General features: G+C 40.7%; 2 protein-coding genes and 1 long non-coding RNA gene across 5 annotated transcripts in view; 1 reads left to right on the forward strand and 2 right to left on the reverse strand.

The window, feature by feature from the left end:
* Window positions 1–17: 17 nt before the first annotated feature.
* Window positions 18–8,842, reverse strand: mau2 (MAU2 sister chromatid cohesion factor). 2 transcript variants are annotated; one of them, XM_053846761.1, is made up of 19 exons: window positions 7,385–8,842; window positions 6,988–7,071; window positions 6,778–6,873; window positions 6,152–6,246; window positions 5,568–5,630; window positions 5,454–5,481; window positions 5,108–5,263; window positions 4,879–5,025; window positions 4,367–4,457; window positions 4,189–4,292; window positions 3,970–4,047; window positions 3,597–3,662; window positions 3,424–3,507; window positions 2,684–2,733; window positions 2,393–2,470; window positions 2,191–2,302; window positions 1,524–1,614; window positions 1,263–1,390; window positions 18–1,180 (listed from the first exon to the last, which is right to left on the reverse strand). In XM_053846761.1, the coding sequence occupies exons 1-19, from the start codon at window positions 7,616–7,618 to the stop codon at window positions 1,106–1,108; spliced, it is 1,860 nt and encodes a 619-aa protein (XP_053702736.1). In that variant the 5' UTR covers window positions 7,619–8,842; the 3' UTR covers window positions 18–1,105. The 2 variants fall into 2 exon arrangements, with proteins under 2 accessions (XP_053702736.1, XP_053702745.1); XM_053846770.1 differs by lacking the exon at window positions 5,568–5,630 and having other exon boundaries at window positions 7,385–8,841.
* On the forward strand, window positions 8,560–14,249 carry LOC128748227 (mitochondrial coenzyme A transporter SLC25A42-like). Its single transcript, XM_053846784.1, has 8 exons — window positions 8,560–8,869; window positions 9,150–9,288; window positions 9,846–9,957; window positions 10,157–10,182; window positions 10,866–11,032; window positions 11,300–11,416; window positions 12,915–13,066; window positions 13,309–14,249. Exons 2-8 carry the CDS (start codon window positions 9,202–9,204, stop codon window positions 13,632–13,634), a joined length of 987 nt encoding a protein of 328 aa, XP_053702759.1. The 5' UTR covers window positions 8,560–8,869; window positions 9,150–9,201; the 3' UTR covers window positions 13,635–14,249.
* Window positions 14,250–20,872: 6,623 nt separating this feature from the next.
* Window positions 20,873–24,294, reverse strand: part of LOC128766859 (uncharacterized) — a 37,613-nt gene continuing 34,191 nt past the window's right edge. For both annotated transcript variants that reach the window (XR_008416029.1, XR_008416028.1), the window contains exon 4: window positions 20,873–21,459. This is a non-coding gene — a long non-coding RNA (uncharacterized LOC128766859). The remainder of the gene's footprint in view (window positions 21,460–24,294) is intronic.

Genomic DNA, 24,294 nt, shown 5'->3' on the forward strand with positions numbered 1-24,294 from the left:
ACAGCAACAATGTTTGAATTATTTTATTGGAAAACTATCGAAACAATGTAAGCAATAAAAACATATGCATTGGGCAGAATATGACTAGAGTACTCAAGATTAAACTGTGTCCGTACAGAGAGTCTTAAATACTGAGTGATGAGATTTTCTACACAAGATAGCTAAAATACATATGACACTTTACTAAATTGACTCTATAAAATGTCACTGTACAATAAAGGTTCAATGAGTGGCAAATCTATACAAAGATACTGTGAAGAAAACATTTTAGTCATACCTTTCGGACAAATTGACACAGAAATAAAATCAGAACTTAAATCAGATTATTGGGAAGTCTCCAACCTAAAACAAGAGCTGGCAAAAGGAGTAAATAGGATATATCATGGGACTTAATAAAGGACAGAGATGCATCTTGAAAGGACAGGTGGTATCCCTGAAAACCGCATTAGAAAAAATGATAATGTATAAACAAAGCTCAATGGCATGTGGACTTGAGGCCCACACAGAGCCTCGACACAACAGATGGCCGTCCTTCTTAGTCATCGAGCTCATGTTAATTATTTACTTTCAATGTGTGACATGAGATGCTCTAAAGGGTTATTTTTGTCAAAACATATCATGAGGTTTCAGATGGAAATTGTGCAAATGATTGATGAAATTAGTTGAAGTAACCAGGAGGGTGGGGGGGTCCAATCAGTAACTTCCATGCATTAAAACAAAGCAACCTTAGAAAAAAGGCAAGATAAAAATATTTAACAAAAGTTACAAAAATATCAACATGAATAAATTAATTTCTTCTACACTTTGACTGCCAGCCTATCTTTTGTCTCTTGTTCGAACATGGTCCAGTGGACCGTGAGGTGTGTCCTTCACTCCCACATTGAAGAGCAAAAACCTGACCTCCTCTACATGCAGCGTTGTCATCCAAGAGTGAGTTACATGACAAAAATATCTGTTAAATAACAATTAGATTGGTGTGATGGTTAAAATAAAACCAGGGAGCCGTTTGGAGGGAGAATGAACATAAATCTGAGGAACGTTGGGCATTCACGTGTTGCAAGTGATAATGTACCAGTGACAGTCAAGAAGGAAACACTGAAGTTCCTCATAGCAGACTTGCAAGACTGGTGGTTGGTCCATTCTGAGCCTGGATCTGGACAGGAGGAGGTCCATCCGTCCACTGAAAGAAAAATCACTTTTTAATCCAATAACAGACACCTGAGTGATAGTTTGTTGAGATATGAGCTCTCAGATTGACGTACACTGATGAGGTTATGCTCAGGCAGGCTGCAGGCAGCAATGTGGTCTTGGAGCAGCTGCTGGGAGAAGTTCTGGTGCATCTGGGCAGCTTCATGGGCATCCATTGTATTCCCAAGTGCCTTGTTCAAATCTATGAATCCATTGAAACATAATATTTAAATACACAGGCACAAAACAGGTGTGTTCTTGTTGTGGTCAGGCCAAACAATTAACAAGGACAATGTCGCTAAATTTTCTTTCACAAATGCAATAATAATGTGCACCTTTCAACAAGGCTGAAGACCAGAGCTGCACGGACATGTCAGGAATCTTACTGGCGAGTTGCATGGCGGGTACAACCATGTTATTACTTTCCTGAGGAGAGCAACAGCATGAGATTAATGACAACAGACTAGATACACTTTGCCCAGAACATCAGACAAATACGACAGACAGACTATATTATCTATTCACAACTATATTATGGTTGTTGAATGCTCAACAGAGGCTGCAAGTCACAGGCAGCAATGATTTAAAACACACACATACACAGAAAGCAAGGCAAGGAAAACCACAAGCACCGTCACCAATGTAGAGTTACGACTAAAAGGCTACTCATTGATTAATAAAGGAAATACGGTGGTTTGCAAGTCGAGCCAGACAAGAAAATAAGCTTCTCAATCAGACCAACAACAAGTGGGTACATTTATTGGACAAACAAATGCTAAAATATCTTTGAGACACTATGTTCACTTGAGAGGTGTCCCCCCCCCAAACCACTTTAAACAATCTTCCATTGGTCTACAAAGTTCCTGTTCTTAAAGTCAATCAACCTTGAGAACAGGAACTTAAATTCGCTCATTACTGGAAACACAAGTGATACTTTAGATTACAAAATACAAAAATAGAGACACCACATTTTTCTCGTTGATAAAAAAAAAGGCTTCTTACTCTGTGGTTGCCAAGTACGTAGAAGATATGGCCCAGCAGAACCAATGAGCAGGCCGTCAGCCTGTTCAAATCCTCTGCATTCGACATCTTCAGGGTTTCTCTAAGGAAACGTCTGGAACACAAACAGAAGTGGACACGTCACTGCAGGCCAACAAAACCAGGTGGCCTTGCATTGAGAAAGTCTCTGTGAGATTGGTCATACTTGGCCTCACTGTATCGTCCCTGAAAGAAGGACAGCAGTCCTCTGATGTAAAACGCAGCAGCTCGTAGGCAATGAGAGCTGTAGGAGAGAAATACATTGGTTTGGTGACAAGAGTTGTTTAAAACCTTGTAACCTTGTTTTGTAACCTTCTTAAAATGCAGTGAGAATTGGCAATCCAGAGACCTATATTAACACAGTTACTAGCTTGTATATAAGGAAGTTGAGAAGGATAACAAGGCACTCGAATATTCAGAATGGCAGTATTTATTGCCTGGAGGAATCACACATTACCTGACTGGGAAGTTGTGATCTGGATTTATTCTTTCCAGGAGACTGTACAACTGCAGAAGAGGAACAGAAATAATTAGTCACCAGGCATTTCAATAAACGACCTTGTATTCAGCCAAGTCTTTATTGATCCTGGATACAGATTAATGATTACTGTAATCGTCTTAAGAACCATAATAATCTACAGGATTCTTAATTGCTGAATACAGTACTTTTTAACATGGTAATTGGTAGAAAGTTTGCATTGGCACAACAGACGAACCAACAACAAAGCCTTAGTAAAGAACAAAGGGGTTCGTCTGGAGTTAAAACAATTGTCTTCATTACATCTCCCACCGGAGGTCAGGTTTACATTTTTCCTCATTCTCAGAATCCATCTCATCACTAGTTCTACTCTGGTCTCTGACGTCATCACAAATGCTAGTGTGTGCTTTGGGTGGCTGATTTCTCACAAAGGAGCTAGACTTTCTTTTTTCGTTTACCTAGTGAGATTGGCATTGTAAAGAAGAATGAAGTGCAAAGAGAATGACCAGACCAAGCGGAGTCAAGAGATTAGCAAGTCTATCGCATCACAACCCAGAAGATCAGTTCTCCAAAAACTGTTAAACCCGTGACAATAGTGGAAGTAATTGATTTTTATTTCAGTGGTGCCCCCTTGTGGCCGAATGACATAATGCTGAGAAGAGTTTATTCATTTTTCCCTCTCAACACTATTCTGAAGACTAGACTATCCTTGAACTGACCTCTTGATGTCGGTTTCCTTCCCGAATGTAGACACTGGCCAAGTTAGTGACAATATAAGTCCACAGTTCCTGGTGCGTGGTGAGCTGCAACATAGAAATTGGGTGAATGTAGATCAAACATAAGCAACATGTGGAAACAAGAATGATGCTGCATCACTACAAAGTCAACTCACCCTTAAAGCTGTGGTGAACTGCGCCTCGGCATTGTCCATGCAGTTGACCGAGATGCAGTAAAGACCCTGAGAAGCATTATGTTCACAAAAATACTTCAACAAGAATGCACGTGTTTATCTGTACAGATATGACTGTCATATACAGATAACCTTCCATTTCTCACATCTTTGCACAGATAACCTGTGTTTACTGTTTCATAAAAATCTTCTCTGATGGTATGGATCTGATGGTACCGTTCTTCTTAAGAGACTGGTAAGACAAGCATATACGGCTCTGATTCTTCTAATTATATTTATAGAGACTTAATTTGCACTGAAAAGGAAGATACAGGGGGAAATATTTGCGAATGAACGTGACTTTCAACATACTCACCAGTAGAGTGTGAAGCTGCGCAGCATGGTTGGTGAATAATCTTGGCGACTGTTGGCACAGCTGACACACCTGAGAGATCTAGTGGGATGAACAGATGATTTATAATATACAATGAGGATTCAAAAGTCTGAGACTCCCGTTCAAAAGGTCAGGGTAGCAGTGAATGAACAACATATTACCTAATCGCTGAACAAGGGCTGACTGAGAAAAAAAACTCACTTCTTGTAATGCTGTGGCCTTGTGGCCTGTGACAAGTCGACACATGATGATGTGCTCCAGCAGAATGACTTGAAAGGTGGAGAGGATGGGGCTGCAGTCCAACACTGAACATGAATAAAGGTAATTCACAAGTTTGAGTCACCGTAGCAGAAGTCCAGAGCTGCAAACAAGGACTCACTTTTAAGTTTCTCTAACTGCATTAGAGCCTTGTCTGTGTACTTCTGGGCCTTTTCCAGATATCCTGCTTGCATGGAGTGCATCACTGTCACCTGAGGGGAGAACAAGTAATGTATTCATGTTGCAAGAAGAGGAATTTATAAGACAACCAAAGTAAAGTAAAATTAACAGCAAAACCTGTTTCCATTATTGGAAATGGAAAAGTATGTTGGTAACAATCACTCAATAGTTACAGTTACATGCACTGAGCTGCACTTCCACAATTTCAATTTTTTAAAGTGCTTCCATGACGCAACTTCAATAAAAACAGGAATCTACTCAGATCAAGGCGGTCCATGTAAACACAGTCAGTACGTGAAATACAAAAGCAATATATCAATAGAAATAATTTAACTAGTATTTGATGACAAATGGGCAGAGGAAGGAAGTAATGTATTACACAAATCAAAATCATCATCCAACTTAATTACAACTTTGAAAAGATCTCATTTAGAAAAGAAGAGACTGAATTACCAGGTATACGAGAACACACATGTGCTCCTTAGGAAGCCAGTGAAAAAGGTCTGCTGGGTTACTGGGTAGAATCTCATCATCATGAAGCGTTGAGATAGTCTGAATGCACTGCTGTAACTGCTTCAAGCATGGTTTAACACTTTTCACCTAAGGAACACAAATAACAAGAAACAACGATACATAATTAATACATAAATAACTTAACACACAAAAAAAAAAGATTCCTCACCTGTCCCGCATCCAGGTAATGGGTGACCTGTAGGACCAGAAAGAAGACCCTCAGGGACTCCTTCTGAATGGGGTTTCCTTGCCAGTTTTCAACAATTGTCCCACAGAGTGTAAGCAGAGGATGCACTTCTGCAAGCTTCCGCTCCATTAGCAGCAACTTGATGGAAGAAAAACAAAAACAATCGAACATATTTAAAAAATAAAGCTGGTGACAAATGAGCCTGCAGAGATTCCAAGAGTGCTTTCATGTGACACATGTGGACCGTTTGGCTGACTGGTTAACATGAAAAAAGAGGAAAAAAAAGGTGTTATTTTTTTAGTGTACTCTTATTCAAACCATTACTCACCATTCCTTTACTAAGGAGAAACAATGCCCTGAAATAGAAAAAGACAACTAGTGAGATTTCATTCTCAGCTAAAACGTCTGCCATGATTATATAGGTTAGAAATAATTTACATACTGTACATAATCAGGAGAAGGTAAAATATACTGAAAACTCTCTGTAGAAACTTTCTCCTGTTTTCTGTCGATACATACGCAATTTACCACAGGTCAAAAGAAAACATACAGAGAATGTACACAACACTTTTATGAACTTTCAAAACATGACATGATTTATTTGTAGGGATATAATTGGATTTGTATTCTTATACAATTACAGTTAACAAGAATTTCATTTAAAATTATAAAACATCCACGTCCTAGGATTTCATTTTAAAACCAAATCCTCTGTCATGGCCAGTTTTCTCCTTCACGTATTTGCTTGAGATATATATATATATATATATATAAAATCAAGTGTCAGAAAGACAATTTAAAAAAATGTTGTTCTTGCAACTTGATTTTAAAATGAAAACACAGCACTGTGGATGGAGGCATCAAAATTGATTAGCTGCGATCAATCTTCTACTTTCAATTGCTTACAATATTAAGTACACAACAGCAACACAAAATTATTTAGATGAAAGTGGATAAAACCTTGGATGTTATCACACTCAGGTAATGACCAGTACTAACAAAAACGTTGATCAAAGTGGTACATACCGGGTGTATTCTGAGCCCACTACTCGGGCATACTCTGCACCAACACCAAGCAGATCACATGCAGACACTAAGTCTTTCTCCAACGTATGAAGTTGCTGGGAAAAAAAGTGTTTTCATTTAATTTATTAGTTAACAACTCCACAATGAAAACAAGAGTGAAAACAATAATAAAAATGGTGATTCAAAAATGGATCAGAACTGGGTGCAAACAGGTCTGTTTATGGGCTTCAGATATGCATCAACAAATTGCTCCTTGAACATGTTTGAGCTGTTAAAAGTAATAATTTTTAAAAACAATGACCATATGGACTAAAACAAAGAACACACTCATGTATGTTTCAGAGGTTTTAAATATAATGACTTGTTAAAGAAAGGCTACAGAAAGATATACATTTTGGATTAAGAGAATGCGAGTTGTCAGGAAAGTGAATAATAATTGAAAAAACATATAGAGAGAAATAGAGTTAAATGAAAGTCTCAGATTTTCTCCTCACCATTTAGTTTACGATATATTTTCTGTTGCTTAAATATTAACACATTTTAGGGTGGTTATCAGTGTGCTTGTGTCATGATTTACAAATGAATGATGGTTGAATAAACATGACCTATACTTAAAAGATACATACCGCCAACTGGAACAACAATCGGCAGTGCCAGTATGGTGTTTGTTGAGAAATCTGAATGGCTTTCCGGAGTAGGGGCTTTGCAGAGTCAACCAAATTCTGTAAAAAAAAAAAAAAAAAAAAAAACACATCATGAATCGAAAATACGGGCTTACGACTCAGCTTCAAATCACGGCAGACAAGCAGAAAAACTTCAATAAAACGTTAGCTTACCTGTTGACAAAAAAGCTCCGACAGAATGCTCGCAGCCTCAAATTTGACATCTTCGAACTGTGGTACTTGTTGAGATATATACCACTGAAACAAAAAAAAATACATGTAAACATACAGTTATTCGCTATGCACTTGGGTTTGTTTTTATTCAGGACTTGATACATCTCCATTCAATCCGGCGCCTACAGCTAAATAATGGAAGCGATCGACTCGGGTGCTTCAATCAATCTACTAAAAAAATAACGATAACACAAGTGAAACCAACCCATTTCTTAAACCAAGTACTTGGAATTCTGAGTATTTCGTTATCGGTTCCGCTACTTCCACGGGCTGCGGCCTACACGACCAGCTCCAATGTTGCATCCCCGCTCTTTCCCAGACCAGTCATCCCCCTCACCGCTTTCTCCAGGTGGCTGCGGGCCAGCTCGCTGTTCTTGGTGTGGTGGTAGAGAACAGAGCCTAGTTGAAGATGCGTCCTGGCTTCAATCCTTTGCGGTGGCTTAAACTGAAATACTGCCTGCAAGCAATGTACGCACAGTCGAATTTTGGGAGGACTAGAGGTCCGAAAATGTTCCGCAAAGCCGAGTAGGGCGAGGTACCAGCGCTCCGGGGCCTCTACGTTAGACGCCATTTTCACCAACAACAACAAGTTTTTCAGCGCTGTGGCCTCAGTACCGGGTTGCCAGGTTGGGCAACGAATAACCGGGATCCACCTATTTAGTTGACCTTTTCTCTAGTTTGTCGCTATTCATAGTCCTTCTGGTATCTGTCACATTTTCAATAATGTAAGATTTAAAAACAACCCTTCAAAGCCATTATTTGGATTATGATAACCCACGCAACCGTACCATTACTACTCCAACTGCTGCTGCTACTACTACTCTTACTGCTATTAATGATAATAATAACAATGATATTATTATTATTGTTACTATAATAACACCGACATGCACTCGGTCTTGCTTCAACTGACATTCATTTCTCTACCACACAACAACAACAACAATAATAATAATAATAATAATAATATAAGTCTGTATTGTGGTCTTGAAAGTGTGTCGTATTTTACAAACCTATTTCAAATCTATTTCAACAGTAAACTTGTTTTGATTGTGACTTCACAAACAATGATTTTAATGATTTTAATAACTCATCTATACTTTGTAATTACATTGAATGATCTGTCTGTCTATGATTTGTGGATGCAAGAGATTGTAAAAGGAATGTGGATCAGTTGATTCCAACAAATCATGTGAATTACAGCAAAGAAAAAAAAATGCCAAAAATAACAAATATTTAACCTTAAAACTTTAACCTTAAAAAGAAAACCATACTCACTCATATGATAGGTGCTATGTATTTTTCCTCAATTTTGATTTTAGCTTAGATAATAAATGGCTCACAGATCCGTTTTCTCGTTACAGATACAAATACAAATACACGGCAGCATGAAAACGTGGGAAAGTATAAAAGTTGAGGATGTTTCTGCGGATGTCCTAGTAAAATCTGGCAACGCAAGTCTCAATGTTCTCGCGATAACTTGGTGGAACGACACGGAGGGAAATGTAGTCCAAAACATTTGCAGAGGCTGTCCTAGTTTTCATCGACCTTTAAAACCACATATCGTCTTGCGTGAAGAACCGTGCTGCAGCCGCACCGACAAGAAGTCCTTCGTCTATTAATAATCACGCTGACACCACCTGTCTTTTACTGTCACACTGGTCAGCAGCGAGGCGTGTGGGATCGGCGTTTCACAACAACTCATGCTTAATGCAAAACAGAGCAGCCAGAAAATAACAGCCCATGAGAGGAAGCATGTGAACCCAGTCTTGGAGCACATCGACGACTGAACACCGCAGATTTCCATTTCGCACCATCGCAGGTAAAAAAAAAAATACTTACAATCTTGACTCACTACAATTTTCCTTCATCATGCACTGACCTATTTATTGTGACTGTTTATGGGTGAGGCGAAGTCATCCGAATTTCGCAATATCTTTTTGACATCAACGCTGGATTTCCTTTTATTTGATCTGGCTTTGATGAATCTCAGATGTTTATCATGACTCTGCTTGTAAACAATCAACCTGATCCGACACTGCTGGTTCGTTTAGGGTTTGCAGACGGCGTGTTTATTTGTTCCTACATTGTTTTATCTGCAGTGCATCCCGTAAATGGTCGCCTTAAACACTTGGTAATCGGAGAAGGGCACTCATGGCCCACCGTGTGCACAACCGCCAGAGCCCCCTGCCAGTGGCCCAGACCACCGTGTTGGCCCTGCCGCCGTCCAGCCAAGCAAAGGTTTGGGTCTTGAATGTGGACTTTATTGTAGCATAGAAGTATTCCTAGGTCACATTTCTATACTGTCCCCGTCTGTGGGAATACTGTTGTTTTGACACTGATACTCCTTGGCAGCAGAGAGGTTCCAGATTTTGTTTACAGTGAACTTGAAAGTGCAGAATACATGTCCTGTACTGTCACTGCTATTGACTTAACCTGAGAGTGATATCTTGCAAATAGAAATAGGTTGCAGAGTTGTCCCATCTGTTGTCAGTGTTTGCTGTCTGATATTGTGGTCAAACTGGGCGTCCTGTCACTGCTGCCTGACGGCTCACGTGAACACAGGTTCACACAAATACCACAGCAGCGGTGCAGTTATCTCTTATCTAAGATAAAAGCTGGTGATTCCGCCTCAAAAATGTTGGCAAACAAAATCCACACGCCAGTGCTTGTATACATGAGTTGTGTTCCGCCCTATTTAAGCTGCTCAAGGTCGTGTCTCAGCGTTGTATCTTGGTCAAGTGTAACGTGACAAAATGTCCTCCTCAGTGAAGCAACATTTCCATGTGCCCCAACAGGACATGAGCCCAGGATTGACGGCGCTGGACTCTCTGCTGTGCGGTGCGTTTGCAGGAGCCGTCGCTAAAACTGTCATCGCGCCCCTAGATCGGACGAAGATCATTTTCCAAGGCAAGAAATGAAAAGATTTCCTGAAATATTCTTAGGAACGCAGTCTGCACTTAAGATGTTTATGTAACTGCAACTGGTGTTTTGTCACAGTGCTATAACTGTTTCTAACGCAGTGCTAATCCTATTAGCTGTTGTTTGGCCCACATGGAGCGTGTGTTGTTTCAGCCTGACGTTTACTGTGTCTCTCTTTGTGCTTCAGTGTCCTCCAAAAGATTCTCAGCTAAGGTGAGCTCCAGCTCTTCCCTGAACATTTGTTCAGTGAAACCTGTGTTGTTGTTTTGTGTCATTCAAGAAACTTTCCGCACCTGAGTACCATGAAGTGATCTCAGCCTCACAAAAAAACTGTTTATTATGAATTGTTATTGAAGGATTCTGATCCAAACAACTCCCGGAAGACATTTTACTTTAAACTATTATGCTGATTTTAAGCCTGAATTCTTAAATGTTTGCTTATTTGTCTCAACATGGATCTGTCTTATGTTTGGTAAATAGTGATGTGGCTCCGAATAATACTGATAACTAGATCACCTCCACAGCACGCGTGACCCTCCAAGATTACCGCGTTCAACCTTTGCCCGTCGACAGGCTGTTTTCTTGTAGGCGGAGCTCATAAATGTCACTAACTAATCTAGAAACCTGCAGAAAAATACAAGAGACTGATGCGGAAGGAAAACAATTCAGTAAAAGATGGGGTGTTAGTGACGACCAATGGGGAGGGGGTAAAAAATATAAATATTTAATATATTATTTTCGAATATTTCCTGTTGTGGACTGGACAATCAACATGAGTTTTGTTTGCGACCTTTGGACTCTTCCTGGTCTAGTCCTCCATCAGCTAAAATCCAGACAATGAAACAAAAGCCTGTTAAGTGCATGCCTCTGCATTGACTCCTATTTTCACTCTGCAGGAGGCGTTCAGGCTCCTCTACTGTACGTACCTGAAAGACGGTTTCCTGAGTTTGTGGAGAGGCAACTCAGCCACCATGGTCCGTGTCATGCCCTATGCTGCCATTCAGTTCTGCTCTCATGACAAATACAAAAAGTTGCTGGGAAGCTACTACGGCTTCCAGGGAAAGTGAGTATTCTGAATCTATTTGGTGTGGCACTGTTTCTCTTCTTGTTTTGTCTGGAACGTATTTCAACAAATTAAAATCTAGAACAAAGGGCCGAAGGGCAGAAGCTACAAAAGTCAACGAGTGATACCATGCAAAGGCTCGACATTTGAACTTTCTCTGACCTTCTGAATCAAGAGATTTGTCAGCATCTATTCTTCATTCGGACAAAGTTTCTGTTTTGTTTTATGTGATTCAGGATTGCTGAAAATGTTTGCTATGATTTTCAGAACTCTCCCACCCTTCCCTCGTTTCCTTGCCGGCTCACTGGCTGGAACCACAGCCGCCATGTTGACTTACCCGTTGGACATGGTACGAGCTCGTATGGCCGTCACAGCCAGAGAAATGTGAGTTTTCCTTTCAACACACCAGAGATGTTCTGTGATATAAGTTGAGATGGCCCATGACATGATGTTACGCTGTCTATTAATGTCAATGGCAGATGGTAAAAGTTCTGTAGTGTACTGGAACATTCTTATCACCGTTTAAAGGTTTAAATTAGCATTGTTCTTTATTATTTTAGATTCAGGATTAAACATGTTCCACTTCAGAGAAGTAAAAAAAAACCTTCTACTTGGTTTGTCTCATTCAGACGTTTGTTTATTCAGTCCGTTTTCTTCAATATTCGCATCTCTGGTTGTTCTGTTACTCACTGTTCTTACCTGCAGACACGATCAGGCTACTGCCTGTTTAACCGTCTTAAACAAAGGCTTAATAATACTTAGACTTCTAAAATGAGATAATAACAGTTACATGACTATCATGTTTCATTGCCCTTTCTTATTCTTAAACTCTGTTCAGACATAAACTGGAAATGCTCTGGGACAATGACTTCATGAGCTCTCATTTCCACCCCCACTTTATTTCGTCTTGTATTTTATCTATAAGATTCCAAATATTCCCAGTGGCATGAGTTCTTTTGAAGGTGGCAGTGGTGTGTCGGTGTTCCTGTAACACACAGTTAGCAGCAGGAAGAAGAAGAATATGTTGCAAACTGTACTTTTGGCACCAGTCACTTGAAAAACGCTTTTTTTTTCAGCAGTTTGATTCCAAATTGTGTTCTATAAGGTCAGGTTTTCAAGTGGCCATAAGTTATTTTGCAGGTTATGAACAAACAAACAGCCCTAATACACAACCTCTGCGTTTGAGGGAATGAATTAGCCTAGATAAGTCTTCATTTATATTTTAAACTAATGTCAACTTAAAAAAAAGCGCGAGCTAGAGAGGAAGAGGGAGAGTGAGACAGAAAAAGCAACTGAAATTGGAGTGAATGAGTTTTGAACTTTGTGTTCCATTTTATTTGCTCTGCTTCTTTTTGACCACCTTTGGGGTTGTTGTCACAAGCTTCAAGATAAACACCCTCCGGCTGTTCTTTTACATGCTTCTGTTTACTGGCTGTTTTGGTCTCTGAGTCAGCGTGACTCAGTGACCTGCTCCCTCTGTGTCACCTTGTATATATGTATAGGTTGATGAGCGAGAACCGTTGACTTGAGATTCTATAGTTTGTGTGGTGAGAAAGATGAAGCGAATAAGCTAAGAAGACACTTGAATCAACTTCCTCTGCATATGGTTAAAGCTCAGATTATGGATCATCACCATGGTGACAGTATTTGATGTTTTCTTCAAGACAAATGTAGTAACTAAATGGAGACACTCATCTACTGACTGGCCAGAATCTCACAAACATATCACACAGCATAAGTTAATTATTCACCTACATTTTGCAGACTGCTCTGCTAATAAAAGTCCCCACGTGCCTGTCCATCTGTGGCCTACATTGAGCCTTTCAAACCTTCCGGATAATAGAGAGTTAAAATGTTTTGTCCTCTTTGGTTTCCCCCTCAGGTACAGCAACATCATGCACGTGTTTGTTCGGATTTCCCAAGAGGAGGGGGTGAAAACTCTTTACCGGGGCTTCACCCCGACGATTCTAGGAGTCATCCCATACGCTGGCATCACATTCTTCACATATGAAACCCTCAAAAAACTTCATGCAGGTACTGAGGCTTTGTTTTTCTGTGAAAATGATCAGGACAACTTGAAAGTAAAGTTTTAAAACATCATTTGAGACTTTTGAACAGAGCATTCTTGACTTTGTGCTCTCACCATTTGTAAGGAACAAACTTGTGCTGGACATGTGCTTTTCTTTGTGAGTGAGTGATGTGAAGTATGCTTGTTAAAAGAGTTGAATGAAACAAACTGCGCTTCAACTCAGTTCTTTGTCTGTTCTTTGTTCTAGAAAAGACGAAACGCTCAGAACCATACCCACATGAGCGCTTGGCCTTCGGGGCCTGCGCTGGACTGATAGGACAGTCTGCCTCATATCCTCTGGATGTGGTTCGACGGCGGATGCAGACAGCCGGGGTAACCGGAGGAACCTACGGCACCATTTTGGGAACCATGCGTGACATCGTGGTACGGGAGGGCGTCATACACGGACTGTACAAAGGCCTGAGCATGAACTGGGTCAAGGGGCCGATCGCCGTCGGAGTGAGCTTCACCACTTTTGACATCACACACAACCTTCTCCTCAAGATGCATCAACTGGGCTATTTCACGCACTGAATCATTCGTGTATGTAGCTCACTGAGGAGCTCACGTGGAGACGGCTGCAGTCAGTGTTTGCACCACACAGGTGTGAGAGAGCTGAATATCTGAAATCACCAAACAGAAAATCACCTCCAGTGTCAGGTGACGTGTGTTTGTTGGTGAGAGTGGAATATGTTTGTGTTGTTTTGCACTTTATAGAAGCACAATGTTCTCACAAGTGAGTCTTCGTGTTTCTATTCTTTTTAATCAGAATTTGCTCTTATCCTTTTTCACGCTTTAAAATCGACAGATGTGATTTGTATCAAGCTTTAAGATGCTCGTGCTCTCAGAGCAGAGACACGGTGGAACAAATGATTGTATAATGGTGACCAAGTCATATTATTAAGCTTATTAAATGTATATAATGGTGGAAAAGAAATCAATATATCAGCAACATATTCAAATATATCAACAGTCGGGAGTTTTTTTTTTGTCATATTGTCAAATAAGAAAAATTCATAAACTGAACGTTCTGTTTGCATGAGTCCTACCAAATGTCCGCTTCGCCTTACACATCTCCACATACTGTATTTGTAAAGACACTTGTTTCCAATTGACTTGATCATGCAATAAAGAATCTTACAAGTCTGCGACGTTGCGTTGTTTGTCCACTAGATGGCGGTGTATGATTGTGAGTAATGAAGCGTCACAGGCGATGAATGTTGTTGGTCATTTTGAATCAGCACTATTCCATTAAAAACACGTTTAATTTGGTTTCTTTGACTTCGACCCATCTGTGTTGTGGAGACAGCTGAGTTGTCGGGCTGCTCTTTGTATGTGGCCGTAGTCAAAAATTATTTTAAAAAATATTCCACCCCAAATATCTTAATTTATGCGATCACTGTCAGTAATTATGCTTGTCAAAGTGGACAAAATAAAGGGTCAATGAAACTATAGTAGTAGCTTTATTTTGCTCGATGATTTAATTGTTGTTATTACGACAGCACGAAGAGCCATTGGTGACGAGAACCAAGGCACGAAATGTACATTATTTTCGACCGTGATGTCCCATTTTAAGTGGATGGAAAACTGTTCATTTGATGGGAACATTTTATAGCGAGTGTTTCAAGGGAAACAAGTCAACAGCAGTTCATTGGATCGGAAAATGAAGTGATCGCATTGACGTTCCTTCGTTTCTCCACCAGGTGGCAGTCATGAGCCACTAGCTCACCTCTATGGCCTGAACTTGACCTTCATTTGGGTTTTGTGTTTTCCTCTTCAAACACGCACACGAACATAAATCTTGTCATCAAGCCCGAAAAAAAGATTTTAAAAAGCACATTCATTTTATTAATCAAATATCGATGGCATCATATAAATAAAGATGGTCCATTGTCCAATGAAAGTTATGATTGAGCACCTCTACTGAAATGCAATAATAATTGAAACATGTTTCGTGTAGTTCTACTTCAGGATAGATGTTTGTGACATGTATAATCCACATAGACATATTTAGGAAAATTTGGGCAAAATACCTCAGAGTGGATTTCTTATCAGATTAAAAACAATAGAACAGATGGACTGTCACTACAGTTATTAACTTGAGCATTGTATGAATTTGTATATATTTCTCACCAGTTTATTGTACCGACTGTTCACATACATACAGACATTTTCAATGAACCACCGCTTAATCCTGTTCAAGCTTGTGGCGCGTGCTGGAGGCCAGCGGCCATTGGGGCGAGAGGCAGAAATTCACCCTGGACTGTTCACCATGAATATAAATGTGTGTTTAGACGCTGGAAATTGAGAATTGTGGGCAGCTGCTTCGGTGATGTGCACTTCCTGTTGTGCTGCATCTGCCAGAGTAAAGGTGAGAACGTCTGCTGCAGCCTTGATAACATCATCCATCACCCAACACGGCTTCCTTTGAGTCACAACTTCAAGTCGTCCGTCCATCTGTCCCACTTCCATCCCGCCTTGCTTTTGTCCTTGACTGTGAATTATGGGATATCCTGCCACCCCACCGTGGTCCACCACGCTGCCTGGTATTGCAAGGAATGAAACAATACCACCGGGGGGATAACATGGTCGCAGGGCGGGTGTCTGGGAGGAGGCGGGCAGGAGAAAGGATGCTGCTTCAAGGCGCCGTTGCCATAGGTTACCTGGATATGTGCCAACACAGAGGAGGGAGCTATTTGCATGTATTTAAATGTTGCATGAATAATTCACTTTGCACACCCCTGCTGGACTGGCAGACAATAGCAGCTCACCAACAACACACACATTTGCACCACACGAGGGACCAGATCTCACACACACTCTCCCTGTGTATGCCCAAAACCAGTGTGTGAGAGGTGAAGAGGTCACAGAGGGAGGTACAGGAGAATACAACCAACGTGATTGGGTGTTCGAGACAGTGGATGCTGCTGGAGCTGCTTTCTGTGTATTCAACATGGGTGAGACCCAGGACAAAGATGCTTCCTCGCCTCATGTAAGCAGTCGGTCGGAGGCCACAGAGTTGAAACCTGACTGGTGCTACATCACACACAAATATGTCTGATGCCGATATCCAAATATCTTAAGGTCTCAGACAAGTTTTGGTCATTTGGAATTTAAAAAATGGACAGCAGTGTTCTTGAATCGCTGAAGAATGGATCATAATCTTCTCAAACCACGTTAATTATGCAGCATAGACCTCATAAATATGGAGTGCGGAAGTGATGAATACATTAATAAATATGATTACGATTGCATCAGGTAACGTCATTGTTCATGGGCCTGCTTTAGCATTGGTCGGTCAAATACGATATCTTGCCACAAAATTAAACAATCACCTGTGGAAACATATGAATCACCTTCACATCACATAATATGATTCTTCAAAAATATAAATTGAATTTGTCAGTCATTTTTCTGTTTATTCCTCCTAAAATGGTAAAATACAAAATATAAAATAGGGTTATTTGATTTGTGCACAGTTATAATGAAGCATGAAAGTTTCATTTTTCATCCGCCTGTATCATGAATTTGTTATTCATATTATTTCACACTATTATCGCTAAATTAAGATCTTTTTAAAACTGTTATTCCTATGCATTTTTTTCACGACCTACTTGTGTTGATCTTGCCCCTCATGTTTAATAAAATGCAACATTTCTATTTCCTCATGATGATGATATAACATTGATCATATTACAACCTGTATTTATATTTGCTTAAACTTCTCAAAATGCTGTCAGTAATGATTGCTTTTGTGTTATGTTGTACTGTATTGTACTATGTAACAGGAGGCACCTTAAAAAAAAAAAAAAACACGTAATGGATTTGAATGTATTTTTAAACAAATATTAATAAATAAACCATAATAATAATAGTGGTGACAACAGCATTAATACAAAAGACTAATTTGCTTGTTAAATCATCCAAATATGTTTGGAAATGTATCTATAATAAAAAAAGGAAAGACAATAAAATATATAAAAAAAATTATAAGAACAAAATTATTATTAGTATTTTGTTGATACGTAAATGTTATCAACGGTTTGACAAAAACAAAATGACTCATAGACTGTTCTTTGCCTTTTTTTGCCTATCATTCTTAGAATATTTTTCCCAGACAGTATCTTTGCGATATTTATCCATTATTATGCCATCATAATATTTTTGCATAACAACATTGCTCTTTTGCCAAACTGTTCAGGGCTAAAGACACAGTTTCATGAAGTCTCTTCAGAAATTGGGGCAGTGTTTTGTGCCAAAACTGCATCAGTGATCCTCTTAATGTCTGAATGTTCATTTTAGGGGGGGGGGGGGGTGAATATGAAAATGAATTACGAATACCTCACGTGTCCTACTGTTACCTCAGCTGCTCGAGCGCCATCAGAGCCTCCTCTCCTCTGCCTCACCACAGTAACGAGAGAATGACCGAGCTGCTGCGCGCCACTCTTCCTATAGAGGGCGTCCGAGGCTGTGTGGCACCGTCGCACCATCCCAAGATCCATGGCGGAGCATTTTGCAGGAACACTTTGCGCATCATTTGCTTTATCACATGTCTTGAAGCGTTTATAAATACGCTAATGCAGTTTTGTGTTTTATGTTGTACTCAGCCTGACGCCAGATGACTCGCAGCTCCCACAATCTGTATGTTTGATGTAGGTTGAAAGTGTGGTTCCCCTCATGATTCTGTTCAGTCCACGATCCTTTTCACTCCATATAGTGCATTGACCTTGGCCATACAGCCCACTGAAATCTTCTTAATGGGCTTTAGCAACTCTCCCTTGTTTAGACTGTGAACCCATCACCTTCTGCACCTTCTTCCTATGGGGCCACAGCTCCAGAACTGTACTTGCTTAAACACCGTGCAACAAACATAGATAAATTTAGCTCGGTCTCTCGCACATCTGTATGAAACGAAAGTCCTCAGCAAACCTGTCCATGTTTCCGGACTGTGCATGTCGAGGCTGTTTTTCTCTGGGAACGAATGAATTGGTTGATGTTTCAGCAGGACTGAACAGATCTCCAATCTCGGTGAGAACATTTCAGAATTTTTAAGCAGGAAAATGTGTCTGAACAGCTGACGATAAGAGGAGTGTGATGCACTGGGAGATATACAGTCTTTAAAGAACTACGTACATAGCAATCATCTGAGAACAAATAGGACGAGGTACTGACATCCACGGAACAAACCGCGGGCATAAATATGGCGAGTCGGCTAAACGTATGTAGTTCTGCAAGAGAATGAAGGGGAGCGATGAAGGAGACGGACGGGCTTTGCATGAGAATGGCTGAGGTCCTGTGAACCTTCTGCTCCCTGGGTCCACATTCAATCACATCGCTGCAGTTAGCATGACAAACTAGGTCCTCCAAGTTCTCCGCCTGACAACCCCCCTCCCCACCCCACCATAACCCTTCTTCTACTTGCCCCTCTGATGAACCAGGCGCAGAACTTGTTGTAATAATCAGTGGATCAAGCAAGCAGTGGTCCAGCATGAAGCAATGTTAACTCAATATGTCTCACAGTGAGCATAGACATGCCACTCCCTGACAACTGACACATTGCTTCCTTTTCTAAAGTAAATCGGTCATGTGTGTGACCCAAATAATTGCACTTGCTTTTGATGCGTTTTTAAAGTTTTATTCTCTTTATAAACCTCCATTGCTTTATTATATAAAACGCTTATAAGCACACGCCACTCAACCTGTTGTTGTGTGTATCCTGTCCTCTGCAGTCCTGCTGTTTCATGCTTTTGTGTCACTAATGGCTGAGGAGGTTACAGCTTAATGACTCCTTGACCAATTCAGAGACAATTAGCAACCCTGCAGAGTTTGTTTAGGTGGACAATGGTCGACCGGGCGCCGTGGTAATGGCAGAGTTGAATCCAGGTGTGAAAGAAAAGAGGCAGACGAATGGGTTGTGTTAGTCCTTCCAGCTTAACTGAGCATTCACAAAACATAATAATACAAAAACATAATCAAAAAACAAGAGGAAAGAGTTGCCAGAATTTATCACGTGACAGAGTTTAATTTCACACATTAAATTACACTAAAATAAGTGCTTAAAAACAAAAACAATACAATGAGTTGGTCATGTTTGAACCAGACCCTGAACGTTTCAATGAATCACTCTTCCTTCTGCATCACATCACATGTTAAGTTGAAAAGATGAAAGGAAATTGACCTCTTTTATCAGAGATTTTTGAAAGTATCATTGATGTATCAAGAGCCTACAATCCAACATGCATTTCCTGTCTACTCACTGTGGAAAAAAAGCAATGTGGAGCACCTATTAGAAAGTTGTTGTTGTTTATGTTTAAGACACTATTGTCCACAAGATTAAACAATGAGGAATTGGACCCTTATTTGTGATGATAGAACATAGTTTTATATATATATATATATATATATATATATATATATATATATATATATATATATATATATATATATATATATATATATATATATATATATATATATACGGTTTTGTTTTTTGGGTTGTCTTCCAGCAGGACAAAGGAGGCCTCACAAATGTCTTGTGACATGATCCATAACTCCATCTATAGGTGTTATGGTATCATTCCCACCATTAAAGAGGTTTTCCACCTTCGCAGCGACCCCTGCCTCGCCTCACAGGACACAGAAAACAATCTGACGGCCATGTCTTTGACTGTGCAGAGGGCAGATGGAGGTGTGTGAGCGAAAGAAAGAGAACAACAGTGTGTCCTCTGGTGTGTGTCACACAGCGCTACAGAACTTGGCCTTCCCTCTTGTACAAGTGGTGGAATCTATGGGCAGTGAGCGTGTATATCAGGCCATCACACGGCTGGCTGGACGCTCGCTGGGTGGCCCGCCGTGGTCAATACGGCACTGCTGACTGGACACGCAGAATGGGATAATCTCCTACTTTCTTTCAGGGCCATGGTGCACACATGCAAACACACAGACCTCCTTTTATAGAGGTCCGACTGTGGAGGCCTGCCTGGTCCTAATTTCAGGTCACCACCAGTCGCGGGACGCTTGCAGTGGGTGCCACAGTGAGGTAAGAGTGTTGGGAGGGATGACAGGGGGCCAGAGGAGAACAGGAAGCCCATTTCAGTCAGAGCAGCGGAGCAAACTGAGGGCAGTGGGCCATCGCCTCCAATGGCTGTTGGGCAAAACAAAAGGAGGTGTGATCCCCACAAAACCTGACAATCTGTGTACGTGTGTGTGGTTATGAATGTGTATCATTGTTCAGAGTTTTCTTCAGCTCCAGCAACTCGCTTCAACACCCCTGCTGCTCACTCACAAAGACGCCTAATTGACACCACAGATTTAGGCCAGTAGCTTCAACTGTTCCTCTTTCAGCCACGGCTCTGGAGAGGAGTCGCCTCAATTTCTCATGGTGAAGGAAAAGGGGTTTGCTGAGTTCGTCCTTGCTCTTTTCAGAATTATTTTTTAATAATCAACATACTTTATATTGAGAATTTAAAGAAGAGAGAGAAGTCTGGGACCCTTGCAATGATACTCTAGCTGAATGAATCACCACAATCTGACTGTCTTAAACTTTCACTTTGTTTACAATGATAGCTCTATAATTTCACATATTTTTACCTCATTTGTTTTCAGAAAACTATGCCACTGTTGCCCCGGTTCACCCTTGTCGTAAAGTGGTCAACTAGTTAAAATAACCAACAAAATTAAGGGTTGAACTTTGGGGCTCGAGGGTGCAGTCAGTCCCTTGTTGTCAACCTATAGATATTGCATCAAATATCTATATTGATATTACTCCTCATTGCCGAAATGTTTCTGTTTGAAAATAATGTGTTTGTCTTATCACTGGAGGAACACACAAGATAGTTTAAAACGAAAAATAAAATAAAAGTTAAATGTGTTTGTTCCCAAGAGTCTAGGAATAAAATCCAACAACTGACAATGACATCATGCTAATATTATTTTTGGACATTGTAGATGTAACGGAAAAATCCATAAATTAAAACCACATAAAACCTTTTTTTTATAGAAAGAAAACCAGACATATGTTTGTTCCATATATTTTTATTTATTTGGAAACAACAAATACACAGAATGATTCACAGTTTTAAAACAATGTTGCTTTCTTCTAACATAAACACAAGTAAAATACATTAAGATAATGACAGAGCTCATTAATTTATTCATAACAAGCTAAATAATTTCAAATTTTAAAAAAATCCACAGGCACTTACCGTCTTTACTCACCTTCACCTTTCCAGAGTCAAATTTTGTTGAGTAGAATGTTAAAAAATGGTCAAATTACAAGGTTAACTTAACAAAAAGTGGTGTGGTGGTTTAGTTTCTCAGGAAGCTTGGGTTCTTCTGTCACCATGGCAACACACAGCGTCTGTGAAAACACAAACACACACAATTGTCATAAATAAATGGTTGAAAAGTAGACCATGAGGGATTTTCAGAGACAAACATTAAAGTGATGCTGTTTCTGTCAACACTCCTGACAGCGCAAGTGGCAGTGCATCCCTCCATGTTTGTGCATGTGCATTTGTTTATGCGTCTATCAGCTGTCTGTATCAATGGTGTGTCTCCCCGGTGCCAAAACAGACAGTCACGGGTCAGAGGTCAAGGCAGAGGCTGTCTGGGCTTCCTGGTCGACCCCGACGCCTACAGAATAGAAACTAACACAGAGACAAGGAAGGGGGATGTGTCACCCCCCACCCTCTGCGGCTGCACGCACCAGACTAATATCACCTTTGGGATTAGGACCCAGACACAAAATAGTGACCCCAACGCACATACTCTGTCTGAGATTTGCTTGGTCATATAGCAGCGTAAGATGCAGATGGGACAGATGCGTGATGGCTGCATTATTGCTACTGCTCATCAACCATAACTGAAAGACTGAATGAAGACTATTTTCAGTTTTCCTCCTCATGGAATTAATAATAACTCAACTAAGCGCCATGTCATTTTATGTTCACATTCAGGTCTGTCGGCAATATTAAGTCAATATACTCGCAAAACAAGTTAGTGGAGCCTTGTGGTGCTACGGTGTTTACAACATTAACCTAAAGTACAATATACTGCAAAGCCTCTCCTTTTGATGGATGACCACCTGCATTGGGAAATTTGTCTTATAGCAGGACAAATAAAGAGCTGAGCCAGAAGCCGAATTGTACGCCTTAATTATGGTTATGAGGTTGTGATGAGAAGGACAAGATACTGAGTGAAGGGAGCTGAGAATGATCGATTTAATTAATCAGATGATTCAGATTTTGGAGGTTTGCCATGTCCATTTTGGGGGGTGACCACAAGGTGGTCCTGCAAAAGAGGAATGACATCGAAGAGATGGCCCTTGCTACCACTGATGCATCGCAATTGAAACAATGACTTTATATGATATATATATATATATATATATATATATATATATATATATATATATATATATATATATATATATATATATATATATATATATATATATATATAAAATACAAAAATGATATGTGTTATTTATATTGTATTTTATATATGATATAAGCATCAGATATAAGCTGGGATATTCCGTGTATCAGCCAGCTGTGTTCCATTTCGGAGCAGAGCGGACCAACATATGAGGCCTTGGACCAAAACCTTGGCAAGTTCCGAAAGCTTCATCATGTTTCGATACGGTTATTTACATTATTGATTACATAAAAGCTGCGATGTAAGGGAAGTAAGGGCACGGCAGGGAGGACCAGAGAGGGATAACAACATCAGCAGGCCAGGCACTTGTAAAAACCACTAATCAAAGAGAAGGGCGGCTGTTGGATCTCAGCGCAGGGCGCAACAGGAAAAAAAAAAGGTCAAATTCAGAGTCGCTGACAGGCTCCACTGCCGGGCCAACGGGGGAAAACTCCCCAAATAAGCCCGAGAGTTAAAACTGCTAATCCCTGGTATTATAACAACATCTGTGAGGTCTAGAGAGGCTTCGCGGTGATTAGCAGGACGGTGTAAACAATATCCTTCATGAAAAGGAGGGAGGAGACATGGTCCAAGAGGACAGGAAATGTGGAGAGAAGGTGGAGAATATCAAGCAGGTTGAGGTAGGAGCGGGAGCATCAGGGGACGGAAGGATAAAAATAAGAAAAGAAGCAGATGAGGTCGTAATTTTGGGAGGGAATTAGAAAACGTGTGAGGGCTTCTTTGGATTGGCAGAGTACAGTAGAAGGGGGGAGGTGACGGGAGACAGAAGGTGAGAGGAGAAGCAGATTGGCTGACAACGGATCCCAGTCCAGGCGCGCGACGAGACACCAGGGAGACTCGACTAATTATTCAGTTAAACTGAAGAGCCGTGGGGTTCTGGGACCCCCTCAATAGCGCTAAGAACCAAGAGGAGCGGGCTTTGGGTGCTGAAAGTGCATGAGAACCAGGGCGATGGGGGATGGGGCGGGGGGCTTTCTTTTTTTGGAAGCACAAGAGGGGGTGAGGCCACTCTCTCTGCTCAATTCAGACGAGGCAACCCGACTGACATCCCATTAAGGTTTGGGACAGGGCACGGGGAGCCTGGCTATGAGAGGAGTGTGAGGATAGAAGGAGGAGAGGTGAGGGAGCCCCTTCCCTGCGAGGGATGCTCTTTCACCACACTCTACTCCGCTGACTCCCTATTAGATCGGCACAGCCGTTTGTCTGCTGCTCTGCATGTTAATTCCACATTACAACAGCCACCACATAAGCCCAGAATAGAGTCTGGCTGAGTCGGCCGTGAGTTGATGGGCTGCTCGCACCAGACTGAAGTGTGGTCTAGTACCACAATGAGGATCAGAGTTGGGCCTCGGGTTTAATGGCCACTTCTGGGAAATGTTGTGAAGTACATTTTGTCCAGTTTATGTTTTACAGTACGCCATCAGGCTGGTAATAGTTGGCCTTCATAACAGACCCCATCGTCTGGTGAGAGAATACTTCACTTCTCACTTGTCTTGGTTAGATTGAAATTATAGCATGCATAAAATGTGCACCCCATGATGCATAATATAACTAATAATTTACTGCTTGTTATCTAAAAATGCTGATAATTAGATTAAAACCTCTGGATAAACCCAGGCTCTGCTCATAAGAGACCACTTTTGTCCAATCTGACTGTCTGTCAGTTAAATCCAAGCATGGGCACTTGCTTGTGTTTAAATGAATTCTCGCTGAGCATGTGCAAGTATGGTGCAATGGCCCAGAATGAAGCAGATTG

This window comes from Synchiropus splendidus, chromosome 1 (assembly GCF_027744825.2).
Source record: "Synchiropus splendidus isolate RoL2022-P1 chromosome 1, RoL_Sspl_1.0, whole genome shotgun sequence".
Lineage (NCBI taxonomy): Eukaryota > Metazoa > Chordata > Actinopteri > Syngnathiformes > Callionymidae > Synchiropus > Synchiropus splendidus.